The sequence below is a fragment of the Thermobia domestica genome, chromosome 1, assembly GCF_964235325.1.
Source record: "Thermobia domestica chromosome 1, izTheDome1.hap1.1, whole genome shotgun sequence".
NCBI classification, from domain to species: Eukaryota; Metazoa; Arthropoda; class Insecta; order Zygentoma; family Lepismatidae; genus Thermobia; species Thermobia domestica.
The window spans coordinates 137,926,662-137,945,575 of record NC_137454.1 but is presented as its reverse complement, the minus strand read 5'-3'; the positions used below and the strand labels follow the sequence as shown (position 1 = coordinate 137,945,575).

Here is an 18,914-nt window from a genome sequence, read left to right as displayed (position 1 = left end):
GAATCGTTGAGTCAATTCTCTAAAACCCCCATCGCTAGCTATTATAGTTTTTGATTTATTTTTTTGAAGTGATCGATCTCTATCACTTTCGATTTATAGAGAAGATTAACGGAGGATATGGAACCTATTCTTAGGACGCTAGATAGATTCCGGTAAACCTTCTCAATATTTCTTACCAGCAAGAATGATATCTATTTTGTTTAGATATTGTTCCCCATGAGACGAGAAGTAAGATTTTCTCGTCTTGTCACCTAAATTTAATAGGTTTTGTCTCGTCTCGATCTTCGAAGACTTCTTTCACTCTTGTCTCGAAATTTTATTGTTCCGTTTATGTAAAAAAAAAAAAAAAAAATGATGCCCTATTTTTTTCCTTAATTTCATCTTGAATTTATCATAACCGTTCCGTGTCACGATTGGTCCACAAATAGCGTGATATAACAGCATTTAAAACATAGTTATTATTGGAGTAAATTGTGTAATGACTTACATATTTTAAACGTAAATAAATGCTCTTCATTGCTTTCGTCCCATAATTTTATCACTTTGTATTTTTTTAATATATGGATCAGGTAACACTGAAACAGTGTTTTAGGTCCAAGACGGATGAATTTGTGTTGCCCACAGGACTCGATAAATTTCTCGTCTTGAGAACGAGACGATAATTGTTGTGTTTCTTGTCTCGAATTTAGAAAGTTACTTCTCGTGTCATATCCAAATGTCATATCCAAATGTAATGAAACCATTCAATATTGCGTTTTTTATTATTAAAGGATAATATGTTTAATTTTCCGAATATGTATTATTTGTATTATGATGTAGGCTAAAGCGTTTTGGAAGAAAGAAGTGGACCTATATAACTTAGGTTAAATATTTCACACAAGTTTTTTTGTTAACGAACTTAGGAACCAGATCTGAAAGTGTTAAAAACTGCATTGAGTGTTTACAAATATTATTATTGGAAGTCAATATATTACATTACTTTTTCTAGTATGTATTGTTTGTGATATAATGTTAAAATGCGTTTAATGGAATGCCAGAAAAATCTTTGGAGAAGAACTTTTTATAATTTCAAAAGAATATTTCTTTCATTTGTTATTATGAATATTAGAAACCGACTCCACAAGTGCTGAAATTGTATTCAATATAGTCAATATTTTAATTAAAGGAAAATGTCACAATACTTTTTCGCATGTGTATTACTTGTATTATGATATGAAGTGTAATTTTGCTTTGCGTTAAGGAATTTGCGCTAGTAATTAATATATATATGAGTTACAATATGCTCAAGAAACAGGCTAGATATTTCAATAGCTTGCGAGCTCAGTAGAGTAATCAATAAGTTTTAAATGTTACTGAATGTTTAGAACTAAATTGTTAAAAATTACACGGCGCATTTTGCGCTAAATATTTAACAGAAAATTGACTATGTAGTATATTTTCTCCTTGTACTGAATTGGAAGTTTTATATGATAGGTTATCATCATTAAAGTACTCCACTTGTTCTTGCGATAATGGGAGTTTATTTCTAGTTTTGGTTTCGACTGCATCAGATCTAGTATATATTTTAGTATTGTTTTTAATGTATGGATATATTCCATATTGAGTCAAATTAGAATTATTAGTCTTTGGTGTACAGATTTTCCAATTTGCATTGGTGATAGTCTGATTTCTTCAGAAGAGAGTTGAGACCATAAGGATTCAGCCTCATAACCTACTCTCCTCCCTTTTAACCTGGAGGAGTATTCGGGTCTGAATACATTTCTTTAGTTGAGTGCACGAGAAAGCCCTATCTTAATTCCGAATGTGTTCAGAGAAAGATTTGGGACTATCCTTTTGTCGCAGATTGAAATCCTTGACTAATTCGGAACTAGTTAGCATGTTTCTTTTGTATGCTACTTACTAAATTATACGCTTCATTAAATAATATGTGTTGAATTGCAACCACCTATATAATGCAAATTTGTCTAGATCTACCATCGTACATAATCCGCTTCGGGACAACTGTAGTTAACACATTTAGGATCATTACTTCATGGCAATTTATTGTTTACCGCCACTTTTCCTACACAATTTGTATTTTAATCTACATGAGCGCCCTATGTGCCCAAATTTCAATTTGCCATATTTTCATTGATGGGTGGCAGGTATGTAAGTTTCTATAAATAAAATTAGGTAATATTTTTTCTGTGGCCAATATTTAATACTCTTGCATGGGTGGTTAATTAATTTGCTTGGGCCACTGTAAAAGATACATGTGGACATTATTGGAACTTCACATTTCATGTCTCTAATTAGGTCATCCATGACTTTGTCACTATCAACATCCTTAAGTATCCCTGTGGAATATAAAATATGATTTGGTATGCAAGGTTCCAAGTCATATTGGTTTAGAATGTCATGTTCAATAAAAAGATTGACCTCATTACCTATTTGAAACGTGACTTTAAGCACATTTCTCCCCATATTTGTAATTTTTATGCATGGTACTTCAGCAAAATAAAGTTTTTTTTAAAATTGATAAACATTAGTTTTTTAAAAATCTAATTCCTTTCTGGTAATTTTACATATATCACATATGGTACTAACTTTGAATGTTTATACGTTTTTTTAATGAAGGAAAATTGATTTTAGAGATATCCCCAGAATCTTTCCCTACATTGGAGTTCCTAGCATTTTTTCCCAAATTAGTTTTGACATTTAAAGTATTTGTACTCTGATTATGAAACAATGTTGCGTCATTGGGTTTTGTATTTCCATGACACCAGTCTCAATAGATCCGTCATGATCGTCGTGATATTCTGCTCCTCCATATTGGATCGGAAGTTTAGGGCACAGTATTACAGTAAAGTTAAACTATTTTTGTTTAGTGCATATGCACTAAACAAAAATAGTTTAAATATAACTTTACTCATATGCACCTCACTTCTGGGATAACTTCTTAGTTTCTGTTATGTAAATCAAGTTAAAATTAAATTAAATTTGACCAACTTGAAAGTGAAGCACTGTGTCATTCCAATGTCTTCAAGGTGGAGCTGTTAACCTGGTGAGAACACCAAGTTTATTGTTGAAATATTTACTTATTTTAGTAACTTTTGTTTATGCACTCGTTATTATCAAGTGAAGTTTATAGTACCATAAATACTACTCAATAGGTTTATGTTCTATTAATTTGATTTGTTTTCATTTTTTAAACACACATCTGAAAGTTCATAATCTATAAACATTTACGTAATATGCTAGTCTTACGATAAAAATTGAGATTATCGTTCTTGTATTAAACAATTGACACATTGTACCGTAACATTTTAAAACATTTTGTATGGAAACCAGTTTTCGCTATCTTTTTCTTGCACTGGGACTAAAGAAAATAAGTTTTGTCAATGGATTATGGTAAACTCTCGTATGGACATGTAATAAGTTATTCAGTAAACTGTTAAGCAACAAAATGCAAATTTAAGTAAAATTACTGTGAGAACGATAAATAATAAATCTTTAATTCAAGGAAGTTACTATTAACATATAACAAGAATTTTAACAAATATCAATAGAGGTGAGCATTATACAATATTGGCAGATAGAAGTGAAAAACATGATAGAATTAGGCTACCACAGGTAAAGCACATTTTCTTCAGATAAACAGCACTTTTGACATCGATAGTAAGGGAGAAAACTTGTGGATTGTAACTTTGAAATATGGGCACTTCGTAAAGCAGAAAGGAAATAGAAATCTTTGATATGCTGTAAGTTGCTGAAAAATAATCATGTGCTTGTCATAGTCGGCATTAAAAAGCAATATAATCTGGTCATAATAGGCAAATGAGTAAATAGGATGAAGACGTCTGTAACAAAGAATAGACTAAATATTCTTGGAAGGAAAAGCTGAGCGAAAACCCTACATGGAAGATCGAGGGCCGAGAATTCAGACGTTTGAGGAAACGACAACCATTACACATGATAAACTAGTTGAACTCTGCAATCTTTGGTTGGGGAGACAAGGTTGAGCTATAGAAGTTTTAATAAGACATGTCTCTGGTTCCCAAATCAAAGCGGTACGGTCTTGTTAGTCGCAAATTTCTCTAGAATTTAAATTTGTGTCAATAACTCAGCTGAAGATATTTAACCCAAATGCTCTACTTGACCACAAATACTTGTGAGATGAATGTATTTTCCATTAATGCATTTCGCTAACCTGAGGATACCAATCTGAAATGCGGAACTTCGCTGGTTGAAGCTGAAGGCATGGCATGACTTACCATTCTCGAATGCGTAATATTGTCTTTCCTGTATTAGATTAGAAATTTTCAGTTGTGGTACGTGATGGTTAATATTAAATAATGGATATTCAAACTTCTTTCAGGATAGCTTTTATAATTGCTATTAAGCTTTAAGACAAAAGTTTATTTGTAAATTATTTAGCATAACCTCATAGAAAATGATGTTGAATACTCACCTTTGTACTTTTTTATACACATTTTTCCTTTGTCGTCGCACAATGTTTGATTTTCTGAAAAGAAAGAATATTAAACATTTTTTTAAAAGTTGTGGGATTGTGTGTTCTACACTCTTCAAAATAACTGTACAAGAAACACAATATTAAAATTTTAGACAACATTAAATCCGTAGAACGTAGGAAATTGTCTGAGATGACATGAAAGTCTTATAACGTCATACGACTTTAATGTATTTCTTAGCTTAAAGTAACGTCTTAAGTCCTTAGCACTCTATTTTAAATGTATTTCTATGATGTTTCTACAGAATGTTCTAAGTCATTGTTCCTCCAGGGGGATTTTTGCATTGTTTTAGTTTTAGCTATTTCGAAGATAAAAGAAAAATAACGCGGATAACAAGTGGTGACAAAGTTATAAGAGACTGAAAATTTTCCTTAAAAAAATGTTTAGGTAAGTATCACATTACACAATATAAATGGTTTTTCAATAAACGTAAAAATTATTGTTTATTACAAGTTATTGTAAAGGCGGTATCGTAATCTATGGGAGGGCAATTATTCCTTAATTTAAGCTTCCCGTCGTTCGAGATAAAACTTTCTTACACCATAAGATACGAGTTTGGTTTACTATTTAGCAAGAGAAAATGATGGCTTTGAACTTATTTGTGTTCATATAAAATTTTATTATTTTAATGTTTTAATTTATGGAAATATATTTATTACAGATAATATTCTTTAGCAGATTGAGGCTCATAAATGAACGTTGAAAAGAAGGTGGGTGCATTAACTCGTTCACTGCCACTTGACGCCATATGGCGTCATTCATGCCTATTGCTGTGTGCCATTGACGCCATTTGGCGTCAAGAAGTAGTCGGGCTCGGGCACTACATTTTTAAATATACAACCATCTTTCTCGGACCTAATTTTGTAAATATACTGTACAAGGATATTTATTGGTCCGTTCATTTTGGAGAACTTTTAAAGCACAACTGCAAAATTACTTATAATGGCTGTAAATAAAAATACAATTTTGCATCAATATTAAGTTTCTGTAATTTGGGTTTATTTCGGGCTCATTTAATTATCACACAAGCTCATGCCGGGCTCGGGCCTAAATGCTGAAACATATTTCGGACTCGGGTCGAGCCTTACATTATAAATTCACGGGCCGGGCCGGGCTAAAAATTCCGGCCCGTGCAGACTTCTAGCAGGTATAGAGCTTCTATACTCTAGTAGCACACAGTGTTGGCCTGATCATTTTCTGTAGTGTGCTTAATTTTCGCTAGATGTAGCTAGCTTGTTGAAAAAAGCTAAATGTTGGAAAAGTGTAGGTGGCACATTGGGGTGGGGATAATGAAATCAAGGTGGTAGCGAAAGAGAAACCAGTTACTTTCGCTAATAGTTGAGTACCAATCCTGAGTGCATCCCCTCTTTTGTTTTGAACTCCCCTAAGTAAAAGCTCCTGGCGTACATACTGAAAAATTTTGATGCGGGTGGCAGCTCTGTTGTTTTTCATATAGTCTGTGTATTAAGCCCACAAAATAGCATGGAAACAATTCTCGTTCAATTTGGGGTCGGCTCAGGATACTTACGGAACATCTAGTGTATACCGTAAAACGGGGCTACTTTGACAGGTTTTGGACTAGTTTAGATGTGTACACGGGACACTTTCTGCAACCAATGAATGATATTATTCTCATCATAACAATAGGTATCTAGGCTATCACATCCACTACTAAACCTAAGTTTCTACAAGTAAGTTTTGGCGGGAAGAAATTAAGAAATACCGGTCAAAGTAGCCCCGGGGGTGGGGCTACTTTGACATCTTATGTATTTGCAACATAAGGTCAAAGTTACTCAACGTATGGAGTTATTTTGACATGGAATTTATGTAAAGCGTATAAAACACTGTTTTGGTCATGTGTAAAGTACGGTATGCTGTATACTTGATAAGCACGAAATCTTTATTTTTTTGTGGTACATCATTATACACCACTATACAAGTTTTTCTAAAGCTTTACTTTTAACATGTTTTACTTTGAACATACACGGTGCTTTACCTTACATTGTTACTTTAATTTTTACTCTACTTTATTTTTTTTTACTTTACTTTACTTTTAACATAATTACATATGTATCGGTATGTTATCTTTACATGTAACAATGGAAAGAAAAACCTTAGTCGTCAACATCACAGTCGTAACAAGCATGTTGAGGATTTTTTGATCCACCATTACAAAACCCATACACCCATTTTTTGCACGGGACACATTGAATCCACTCTCTATATCGTCAGAGTGCGAATTAGATTATTCATTTTTGGGGGGAATAAACAGTGGCGGATCTAGAAGTCCTTGTATTATATATTGAGGGACAGGAAGGATATTGAGAGGGGGTAGAAATACAATGGGAGAAATCCCTCATTCCCTTCGGCAATTCGTACCGTGGACACCATATCAACCTTTATCTATGAAAGTATATGCAACAATTCTCACAGGAAGCACGAATTGCTCATCTGTCAAAGTAGCCCCACTCTATGTCAAAGTAACCCTAAATGTCAAAGTAGCCCCGTTTTACGGTACTGTATAATAAATCTATGATTTTAAAAGAAGCTTTGTAGAATTGCTCGAAATGAATATCTGATTCACATTATCACATTAGAAGGTCAGCGCAGCAGTTAATTTAAGATTTTGGAGACAATAAAGAAACCTTATGTCATTTGGCATTCAGAAAGTTTCATTTTAGAAATCAACGGACATAATAATTTCTTCCTTTTCTTCCACGACTGACTAGTGTTTTACAATTATATATAAAACCAAATTTCCATTCGAAGCAGAATTTACGGTTGAAAGATATAACACACACGAATATTTAAACCTAGAAATACCATTGCAAATTATAATACAACAATATCACAAAATAAAAAGAAATTGAACAATGTTTAACAATTATTTGTAACGTTGGGACGCTACAGAGACACCATTCTATCTCTAAAGCAAAAATTATTTTAAAGCAATGCTGTAACATATTAGCAATTTCCCCTTAGGTCAAAGATTTAAAACTGCCATAACATTATTGGAGTGGTTTCAAAACCACTATAGAAAAATAAAAAAGAAAAACCGGTAAACTTCTTGTATGGAATGGACTCGGTTCCGATTCGCTTACTGTTACTTCGTCGAAAAGAGAAGAGATGGAGTTGGTATGCAAGGCTTCATACATCAGGCAATTACTATAATAATTCTATTGTATTTTCACAAGAAGTGATTTACAAACTATATTTTCTCACTAGCCACTAGATTGAAAATTTTTCCTCCAAACATTAAAATTCACAAGATTTGGTGGGAAAATCATTTAATTGGCAACATTGCTTCGAAGCAATGATGCCCATCCCCCCTTATGTCCATGACGCACCCCCCAATTGTCTACCCGTAAGTGTTCTTCCATGAAAAAGATCTTCTTTTCGATTAATTTTTACACTCCCTGAAACATATTTATACAGATTTTTACCCCCCCCAAATATTTCAATGACGCACTTTGCGTCATAGCCCCCCCCTTGTGGGCACCCCTGCTTCGAAGAAGCATAAAGCTAAACAGAATAAGGAAAGAAAAGAAATTAAAAGTTTTTATTGTTATTATTATTAAATACATATAAAAGCTAAAGATGTTGAATTAATAGTCACCTGTATTATAACCCACAAGATGATCGGTACAGTTGCACAACTTCATTTTCTCTTCCACTATACATTGTGCTATACATGCCGAGTAGCTATAGTACGGAAATGTCCACATGCCTTCATTTTCTGTTGGAAATCTGCATTGCCGTGACTCAATTGGAAGTAATGCAACGTCATCATTCTCGATTTCTTCCCTTAAGATGTAGACGGATTTTAGAGTTTTCATATGTACTTCAGTAACTGCAAATTCCGCAACACCAAAACTCTTTTGTAAAGGAACGTCGTATTGTGAAAAAAGATACAACTGAAAAAAGTACAGTGAACTTGTTATAATAATAATAATAATAATAATAATAATAATAATAATAATAATAATAATAATAATAATAATAATAATAATAAATCTTAAGTGTCTGAAAAAGGGAAAGGGTCTGACTGTCAGTATAAACTTGTTTAAGAATGGTGAAGGCAGTCTTAAGAAAGTATATGAACAAAAACTGATACAATCTAGGCTTTTGAGGGAAGTCATTAATAAACAATACAATTTTATCCCTACTACAAACTAAGGATAAAAGCCTACCTATTGTAGGCCAATTTCTTCTCTTGGCTCGTAGAAGTAAAATTGTAATTTTTACTGATCCGAGACAGCAATTTAAACTTTCCGTAAGGTTGCCGCAAACTTGCCGATGCAGGTCAATTGTCTTGCCCCAATTATGCCGCCGGTATGCAAGCCAATTTTCTTGCTGCAAGCTTGTGGCAAGCTAGTTACTTACATCAGGGCAAGGCTTGCGGCAAGCTTGTCTGCACAAGTGAAACGCAAGTCAAATTATATCTAACGCAAGTCAAGTATAAACGTAACTCATCAATAGCATGCCTTATTAAGCTTATTGCAAGCGAAAGACACGCCAGTCAAGCCATATGAAAGCTTGTGGCAAGTGAATTTAGATAAAACATAAAACAGTAAGAAATCCGTATATATCAATCGTCTGACTAAATCCATGCTGTAGTCCTTAAGCACGTCAAAAACATCTACGACATATTAATTTCACTTCCAAGGACTTTGAAAATGTGTTTTTGACACGCTAAATATCACTAGTGAAATGGCTTCAACTGCTCTCTGCTAGCCACGCGTGAAATTACTCGTAGTAGATCATGACAATAGCTTCCCTCTTACTTCAATGGTTAGTCTCCAGTAAAGAGTACTAGATATTTAGAATCTTATTATATTTTTCTATCTTATATATATGAAATAAAAAGTAGAAATCGAAAGAATGTCATTTTCTCGAAAACAACTGTAACGATTTTTTTTTATTATTTTTCATAAATCAAAAATTTCATTAACAGCCCAAAGCCAATTCTCTGAAAAAAAATTCAGAACGATTAGTTTACTCTGTTGGTGAATTATTCTCAAACGATTTTTTAAAAAGTGGCACAGGCAGTTGTGTTCATATTTCTAAATAAATGTTTAATTACCAAATTTACAATATTTTAAAATCATTTTTCATTAAAATATTCACCTGCAAGGTGTCTACTAAAATTCCAAAATGAAATTTCGTGACTTTTTTGTGACCTTTTCCTTCACAAACCACAAAATTCATTAGTAACTTTACTAACATTCTCAAGAGCGAATTTGGGTGGGAATTGGGCCTAATTTTCATGGATGTGATGGAAGTGTGTCTTGCTTGCGATTTGGTAGCGTGTAAGCCAACCGTAGACATTTTTGGTGGTGTATTTTAACGTTTTATAGAACAAAATTTTCCATTGTATACTTATATTTGTAGAGATCTAAGAAAATCGTGACCCAAAAGCTACATTTCGTGACTTTTCTTGACTTTCATGACTTTTGTGACCGATAGACACCCTGACCAGGGATAGTTTACTTTTGGTGGTAAATTTATCTTGGACGATTTTCTCTAAAGACTTAGGCAATTTTGTTCATCTATATATATAAAAGAGAACGTACAAATCCTTTGTTAGCTCATCACGCTAATACGGCTGAACCAATTTCTTTCATTTTTGGGGGGTTATTAAGATTTGGACCCTAGATGGTTTTTATCATATCACTTTAATTTTCAATTACCAGTGTCTTGAGATAATTGACCATTCAAGTGTCCATAACGTAGAAATCCTTTGTTAGCTCATCATAGCTAAATCTAACCGTATTTATATGCAACCCACATGACCGTGTCACTCGGCGGGTTAACATAAATGACAGGCGATATAATGTTAACATTTACTGCAATCTTCTATGGTTTTTATCATATCACTTGAAAGCGAAAAAGTAAAAATTATCTAAGTAACAAAGTTTATTGCGTTCCGGGGTGACCCCAGCGAAGCGGGGTGAACGCTGCTAGTATTTCATAAATAAATGTTCCATTACCAAACCTACAATATAAATCAATTTTCATTTCTTAGGTACTTGATCGTGGAGCGAGTTTTCTTTGATGCAAAAATTTTCCAGGAACGCCTATTATAGTTTTGTCCATATTTCGTACACAAATATTTCAGTAATAACTACAGCATGGCGTCATTCAATGTGGGAAGTGGGAGAGAAAAAGTCTAGTGCTATGGCCCATACTCTTTATTTTAAAAGAAAGTTATTTTTATGTGCCAATGTTATGATCAGCTTTTCATCAAGCTGTGCATTGACGCAGATAGTTGTTAGTATGTGCGTGCGTTGATGTTTTGTTTACCCTTTGCACTAAACAGGAAATAAGTTACCGGTATAAATATTTACTTATTAGTAATATACCTAGGTAGTTTATGCTATTTCAGTAGTGCAATTTATATTATTTATGGTTGATAATATAGTCACTCTTCTAATTCGTTTGATACTCATAAAAGTATGCGGTGATCGTGATAAATTATGTACAATAGCCATGCAGATTGCAAACGTAAACATTAGTAATTGTGAATGGCAATGAACTATAGATCGAATAAATTTTGTATAAAATGGAAGCCGAGCACCGAATAAAATATTTCATACTTAAATTACATATACATTTTGATAGCATGTAAATATGATAGCTTCCTGTCGTCAGTAAAGTATCCTCCAACCGCGCCATCTTGAGACTACGTGAATGAAGGGAATAAACAAGTTTGTACCGAATTATAACAGTTTAATTAAATAATGTGAGCAAAAAGAGATTTCTTTTGAAGAAATTTAGGTGCCAAAATAATAAAGAATTAGGAAGTTACAAATTTACATTTAATAGTATAAACGTTAATTGACTCCCGAGGGGGGCACGAGGATGCACGAAGATATACGAAGAAGAAGACAAACGAAGTGTGAACTAAAATTAGTGCTGTGGAGCCCAAAATTAATTAGAAATTATAGTAAAATTTTTCTTTGGACAATAGTCTAGTATAAAACCCATTTGGACTAACCACATGTGATTTGGGATATGTAGGTACCCCGCAGAATGCAAGTAAAATATTTATATTACTAAATAAGATTGAGCCGAACCAGGAATGTCAAGGAATGCCAAGGGGATTTATTTTAGTTCTAACTGTGAAGTTTAGCTAAATTTTCTCTTGCGCCGTCACACAAGCTTAGGTAAGCTATGAAAGGGTGCGTGTTCTAACTTGTTTGTGGTACATGCATCAGTAGGCTTATAAACGAAATTTTATGAGTGCAGCCACATGCCATAGTGGGTCATTTATCTTGATCATGTGATTTTAGTAAAACAGTTCGATTGTCAGATGAATTTTTTATGGTAGGCTAATAACTCAACTGAGTAATATCAATATAAATCCAATAGTGAAACTTCTTGTTTGATTTGCCGTAACGTCATTCATCTGTAGTAGCCATTGAATAGCGGTGAGACAATCTAAGTATTAAAAACACATTATCGGTAGTGGATACATGAAATCTCATATATTTCCTTAAATACTAATTAGTCTGGATAATAATATATCTATGCTGTGGGTTCTTCAAGATATGTCAATTGAATGATTACCCTTGCTCGATAATGAATCTATCTATTATTACTATGAAATGTATATACCAACGATGCACCGGTCCCATGAACAGTGGGAACGAAGTTATTATGTATTTAGATTAATTAGGTTAGGTTAGTTAGGATAGGACAGGCACGTAGCCAAGGAGTGGGTCCGGGGTCCGGACCCCCGCCTTCGGATCCAGAAATGAAAAATATTAAGGAAGGATGAAACAAAAAGATGAATCAGCGTCAAAAATATAAAGCTACAGCAAGCGTTTGGTTATTCTTTCTTATGAGGAGTTTTGTGTGAAGGAAACGGGGAGGGGTCAAGTTGAAAATGGATATTATTGTAGCGAAGCATTCCGAATTTCATCTAGCTTCATGCTAATCCTATGGACTACAAATGACGATCGATAAACCAGTTCGATCAGATAGACTCTCAGGTAGAACTTAACAAATGCCCAGAATCACCTATAATATGAGCCATTTTGAATTTCGCCTCAACACTGATCCATTTTATAGGATGTTTTTACTCCCGAAAGAGATCTCGTTGCTATCCTTGATGGCATTAAACGAAGATAAGAAAAAAAGGAAGAAAGAAGACAAGTAGAATCGAGTTCGAATGACCTCGGAAATCTATATATTTTTCAATACTTTTTTATATTCTTTTACTCAAGATTTCTTCATAGTTTTTTTTTTAATTATTAAAATACTTACTAACATATCCTAATTTTATTCTCCTAACAAACCAATATGGATATGTTGCCAATAAAATAGTTTAGTTTGATTGTAATCACAGTATTTCATGTCACGCCGCCCCATTACAAAATCCTGGCTATACGAACGAATATATGTTGCCAGTAAAATAGTTTAGAATGACCGAACCCCAAGTGTGATAAGCACAGTATTTCGTCACGGACCCCCCCCCTATTGTGAAATCCTGGCTACGTGCCTGGGTAGGATTACTCTTTATGTGTTTATTTATTTCATGCAGTGGTCGAAGTGAGACGGTATGCGGTGGTATGCCATACCACCTCCGGTTTTTCTGTGATGAGGACATACCGTCTCTGTATTTTCAGTGATCAATACAATATTTAAATAGCCGGATGTTGAGTCAAAATCATAATAAAACATATCGTCTCTGCTTTTTCCCACTTCGAACACTGATTTCATGTAAGGTAAACGCACCGGATTTCGACAGGTTAAGGACCTTTTTCAAAATCAATTACCTATTGTGGCCATAATATTGGTCGGTGTTGACCCATTTTTCCCCTTGAAATGTACAGTCTCTACTAATACTAAAAGTCACTTCAAGGCTCAAATGCTAATGATAATTTTTTTATGAAACTGGAACTCGCCAATGGAACCCGAATTCGACACACTTCACCTGGTTTCGACAGTTGCGGTATCTGAATTCGACACCTTCAATTATATCCATGTAAAACATTAAGTTGGCATTATTATTAGTAGTAATCTCTTCTCAGCTTCAAATATTGTTTTATTATTATGCAGAAATTATCAGACGGGCAAAAGAACACAACTTAAATTTTCTGAACTGAGTAGTTACTTCGATGATCCTCAATTCGACATACAGGAACCTGATTTCAACATTCCATGTCGAACTGAGGTTACAACTATTGGAGAATTATGCAACAAATAGCTTTCTGAAAGACTTTGAACATACTTGTACGTTTAGATATTCAGTTAAAATTATATTTGCACTACTGAGCATGAATTCGACAACCTTGTCGAAATCCGGTTCACGTTACAAATAAAGGCTCGTGTTTTCGACAACCCCCCGTTCATATTACATCACAACCTTTGTCCTCACAGAAGAAAACAAAACGCACTGATTGAAACTCCTTTACAACATTAAAGTACCACTATTAGCTTGAAGCAAACCTAACTTTAATAAAAGTCTTACGAAAATAACCTGCAGTCTTATGATTTTCTTAAGATTATGTGTTTTTTTCTCGAAGAGTGTATCACACACCCAACAATGTACTTCTTTTCTCCATACATATGACTCATCTACTGTAACCGCACTTTTGACACGAGAAAAGACACTCCCATAATGTTGCCATTTCTATTCACGATCGCAGGGATGACATCTTACGCTTATTTCACAACATTTAAGCACAGGTAGGGCTATGTCGAATTCGGGTGCCTGTTGAATGCAGGCGCGTTTACCTTATATGTATAATAATGACATTCTTGAGATCCTGTTTATTATTATTATTATTAAGGTATAAATGTGTCAATGCAATTGGTCATGAAAAATAATAACATAAAGAGACTAGTTGTCCGTAGATACGAATATATTGTCACTTGTTAAATGTGCACGATAATAATATTCGAAATGAACCTAAAAGCTGTATTGCTTGTAGAAGGTGAAGATGTATTGTGTTTATAAACTGACAAATAACAGTCGAAGTTGCGTTAGGGGAGACGGGGGGCAATTGTAACAAATTTTACATATTACTTTTTTCTCTCCCATATTTATTCTCCAATAAGTCTGAAAATTATACAACATCTTAAGTGAAGCTTTGTTGCTCATTCAATTTTTTTCATACATGACAATTTCTAATATATAAAGTTACGAAGCATTTTATGACAGAATCTGTCTTGTTACAAACGTCCCCATGCCCGTGCTTTGGGACAATTGTAACATAATGCTTTTAATGAAAAGCACAATATATATGGCATGGAAAAACAATATATATGGTTAAATAATACTGATACTAATAATATTAATACTGATAGGTTTAACAACGGATGGTGATAACAAACTAAGAGTATAAACTACATTCTCAAATTTAATAGTAGACCTATTTAAAAATATACAATTTCTACTGGTCAATAAAATGTATGAATGATGAGTTACTTGTTACCGGTACCGTGCCACATTAGCTCGAAATGACTGTTCTTCGGCCTAACTTAAACATGGACAAGCAAGTCAAGACTAAATAAAATATGACGTAACAAAAATCAAGTCAGTGACGTAACAATGGCGTTTGGCGTCTAGTGGCGCCCCCGTACCCCCTACTGTGCCTAAGTACACTGCGCCCCTAGTCAATGCCTACCGTGCCTACCCTATTGTTATGCCACTGTTTCAAGTCCTAGTAATGTACTAATGGACACCCACACTGCATTTCTAATCTCTATACACATCCCTCACACAACGACACGAACAGAGAATGCGCTGCTGTGCGAGAGAGATTAAGTAAAACCAGTGAATGCTACATTCTTGATTATTTCTGATGACCAGAAAGAGAGCCTATATGACAAAGAGTATTTAAAAACTTAGAGGCTATTTAAAGACGTCACAAGGAAGAGACATATTGAAACATTAGCCTATGCTGATACAACATCAGAAAGCAGTGATCCGCAGCCAGCCATAAACGTTTGTGAGGGACATAAAGTAGTTAGGGGAGGTCCCATAATGAAATATGGGGTGAAAGTCTTTTTCTTTCCCTATAGTGTCTATCATGATATATTATACATTAAGGCCGCCAAGGATTTTTTGCGGGTCGGGCCCTCTCTACGTACTTGTGACTCCAGAAAAGCATACTTAATGCCTACCTTGTTTTATTAATTGCATAAATTGTATTGTTTTCGGTCATATCTAGTTTATTTTCATAATGGTTCGGTTCAACTTTGTTTGGGACGATTGTAACATGTTGCAATCGTCCCCGATCGCCATGTTACATTTCTATCCGTTCAACGGTTAGTGACAAATACCATGATTTCTCATAATTACACTGAGTCAAAGCATCAAACACAATATCCACGTTGTCAAGGAAAGAACGTAGATTACACATGCTCAGAGTATTTGTTTACAGTAAATACATATCTATCAAGAGAAAATAATAATAATAATAAAAAATAAGACCAGTTAAAAATTTACTAACCTCTGTCAAAATCACATTTCTCCTTGTCCAGTCTTCCACACTTTAGTAACTACGCTCTTTTTTTCTTCCCACATACATCTTGCATGAGTGATTCCAATGACATGTTCAAACGATATTTCGAAACTTATTTCTACAAGTAATAGCCAATGTTACAATTGACCCGCGTTACAATTGTCCCCAGTCTCCCCTACGTATGCATCGTTGAGTGTATCAATGTTGTGAGTAACGGCACGGCATGGCCTTGTAAAGTTAATCCGGTGAAATTTTAAATAATAACCCAGACTAGACGCTTAAAATATTCATCCTAAATTCTTAAATTAACTACTTTATTAAGTTTTAGACTCTGTTTAAACTACGAAGGAACTTTATTGTCAATCTCACATGTAATGTAATATCTCATACAATAGATCATTATTCTCAAAATTTGAAAGAGTCCAAGACAGCGGTTTCTTAATTCAACCACAACATCGTCATCGATAGGCTACGTAGCTCGTTATAAAGTCATTCTGTTGGCTTTTTGCTGTTGATGTTAGACAAAAAATAGAGATAATGAAATTTTACTTTTGGTTGGAAATTACGTATTTATTTGTATGATCAACAATAAATTGATATGTATTCTGAAACTAAAAACTAATATAGTATTAAGGATTTTTTCCTCAGCTATTAAATAATAAAAGCTACAGACCCTTGATCAGAATGACACCACTGCAAGAATGTGGAATACATATAACCTAACTGAAATATCAAATCCGTTGCCCCTACACAGGCACGTAGCCAGGATTTCGTGAAGGGGGGGGGGTCCGTGACATTAAATACTGTTGTCATCACACCAGGGGGGCTCGATTATTCTAAACTATTTTACTGGAACATATACTGGTTCGTTTAGCCAGGATTTCGTAATGGGGGGGAGGAGAGACGTGACATGAAACACTGAAGGCCCGATCAATCTAAACTACTTTACAATCAACATATATTGCTTTGTTAGGACAATAAAATGCGGATATGTTACTAAGTATTTTAATAACAAACTACGAAGAAATCTCGACTAAAATAATAAAAAAACGTATTGAAAATGATTTTACAATATTTACGTTCTTCCTCTGATCATTCAAGTAAAACAATTTTCCTTTCATTACGATCTCAACTATTATAAAAAGTGCATATTCACTATTATAAAAAGTACACTCATGTCCAAAATGATTGTCGCATATCTATGACTGTCTTCTTGTAAGAATATAATTTGATAATGATTTTGCAGGGTAATTTTAATACTGATACCTTGTGTATAATCGGGAAATGTATAGACCCTATTTGTGGTAAATTTCATAGAAAAAGAATTATATATACGAAAATTAGAGTGAGTAAAATGAAATGTTGCTAAATGAACAAGAAAGTTTTATTTTTTTATTGTTCTTATTTACTGATCTTTTGACAAAATTTGTCATTTACATGTCTTTGCCGATTACACACATACTAACATTGTAAGAAATACAGGGCGAATTCGTTATTAAATTATACTCCTACAGCAAAATATTTATAGACTTGCGACAATAATGTTGGACATGAGTGTACAAACTCAATAATGTCTTGTAAAATATTTTACAATATCTGCGTTCCTCTCTCTGTTGAATCAAATGTTAACAGAATTTTCTTTTTACATAATTTCTTGTTTTTATTATTCCTTCAACTATTGTCTGTTCCAAATGACAGGTTAAAGGAGTAGTAGAAAATGTTTTTGAAACAACATGTTTGATACTGCAAGGGTGCAATGACGAAAAATTATGATCAAAAATGTCCACGCTGTTACACAACCGGCATTATGCTTTGAGAAGCTTGAAATCTCCCTGACTAGTAGCAGAAATTCTAAGAATTTCGTAACTTCCGGAAATTTCAAATCCCATGACTCTTCCAGGATATCCCACTCACCTCGCCACCATGTATTGCAAGTAATACAAATTTCTTCATAAGAAAGAGTAACCAAAAGCTTTCTGTAGTTCTTTTTTTAAATTTTTAACGCCGATTCTTCTTTTTTCATTTTATTTCGTTTTATCCTTTCTTAATTTTTTTCATTTCTTGTCTCGAAGGGGGAGGTCCGGACCCCCCCTTGGCTACGTGCCTGCCCTACAAGATTTTTCCTTTTTCCATAATCTGGTCAATATCATTATTGCTAATGGTCTTGATTATTCCAGTCTAGATTATTTATTATTATTATTATTATTCACAGATAACCATGTGCGTATCATAGATATAGTTTTGAACAAATATACTTAAGAGAGTTAACAAACTCGCGTATCTAATCCAGGATTCGTTTCCATGGATAATGAATCGAAACATAAAAGTCTATTATTTATGTTGACAAATTTTAATTCTGAATAGATTTTTTATTTATTTATTTTTATTTTTTTAACAAGGTGGTTTATTATGATGTCGGCACGTCAAAATTCATTAGTATTTCATTAAAAAAAATGAATTTTTTATTTAAAACTTTTCATTTAAAGTACTTAAATATGTATTTTAGTGTTTTTTTATACTTAATTTTATACTAAAATGTTTATTATTTCATGTAAAACAAATAACTAAATAATAATAATAATAATACGTTTTCCTTCACTGGTGAAATTGCTATGCAAAATTTATAAATTGCAAATTTAAATTTGTATCGCAGTTAGCTACACAAAACAAACTCTAAAGAAATTATCTATCTATCTATCTATCTATCTATCTATCTATCTATCTATCTATCTATCTATCTATCTATCTATCTATCTATCTATCTATCTATCTATCTATCTATATATATATATATATATATATATATATAGGGAGAGAGAGAGAGAGAGAGATGTGTATAGGGACGGCCGGCTGCTACTACAGCCTCTAAGTATGTTACTACTGTACATCATGAACAACGAAGGAGAAGGAAAAGGCATTCGCACTCAGA

The 18,914-nt window shown here is 33.6% G+C and overlaps 1 protein-coding gene across 2 annotated transcripts in view; it reads right to left on the bottom strand.

Annotated features, from left to right (window-relative positions):
* The window catches only part of LOC145689498 (uncharacterized), a 175,688-nt gene that overhangs the window by 25,445 nt on the left and 131,329 nt on the right, over positions 1-18,914 (bottom strand). For both annotated transcript variants that reach the window (XM_081763672.1, XM_081763675.1), the window contains exons 14-15: positions 8,128-8,425; positions 4,451-4,504 (exon numbers count right to left, since the gene is read on the bottom strand). In XM_081763672.1, the coding sequence (XP_081619798.1) occupies positions 4,451-4,504; positions 8,128-8,425 (352 nt within the window). The remainder of the gene's footprint in view (positions 1-4,450; positions 4,505-8,127; positions 8,426-18,914) is intronic.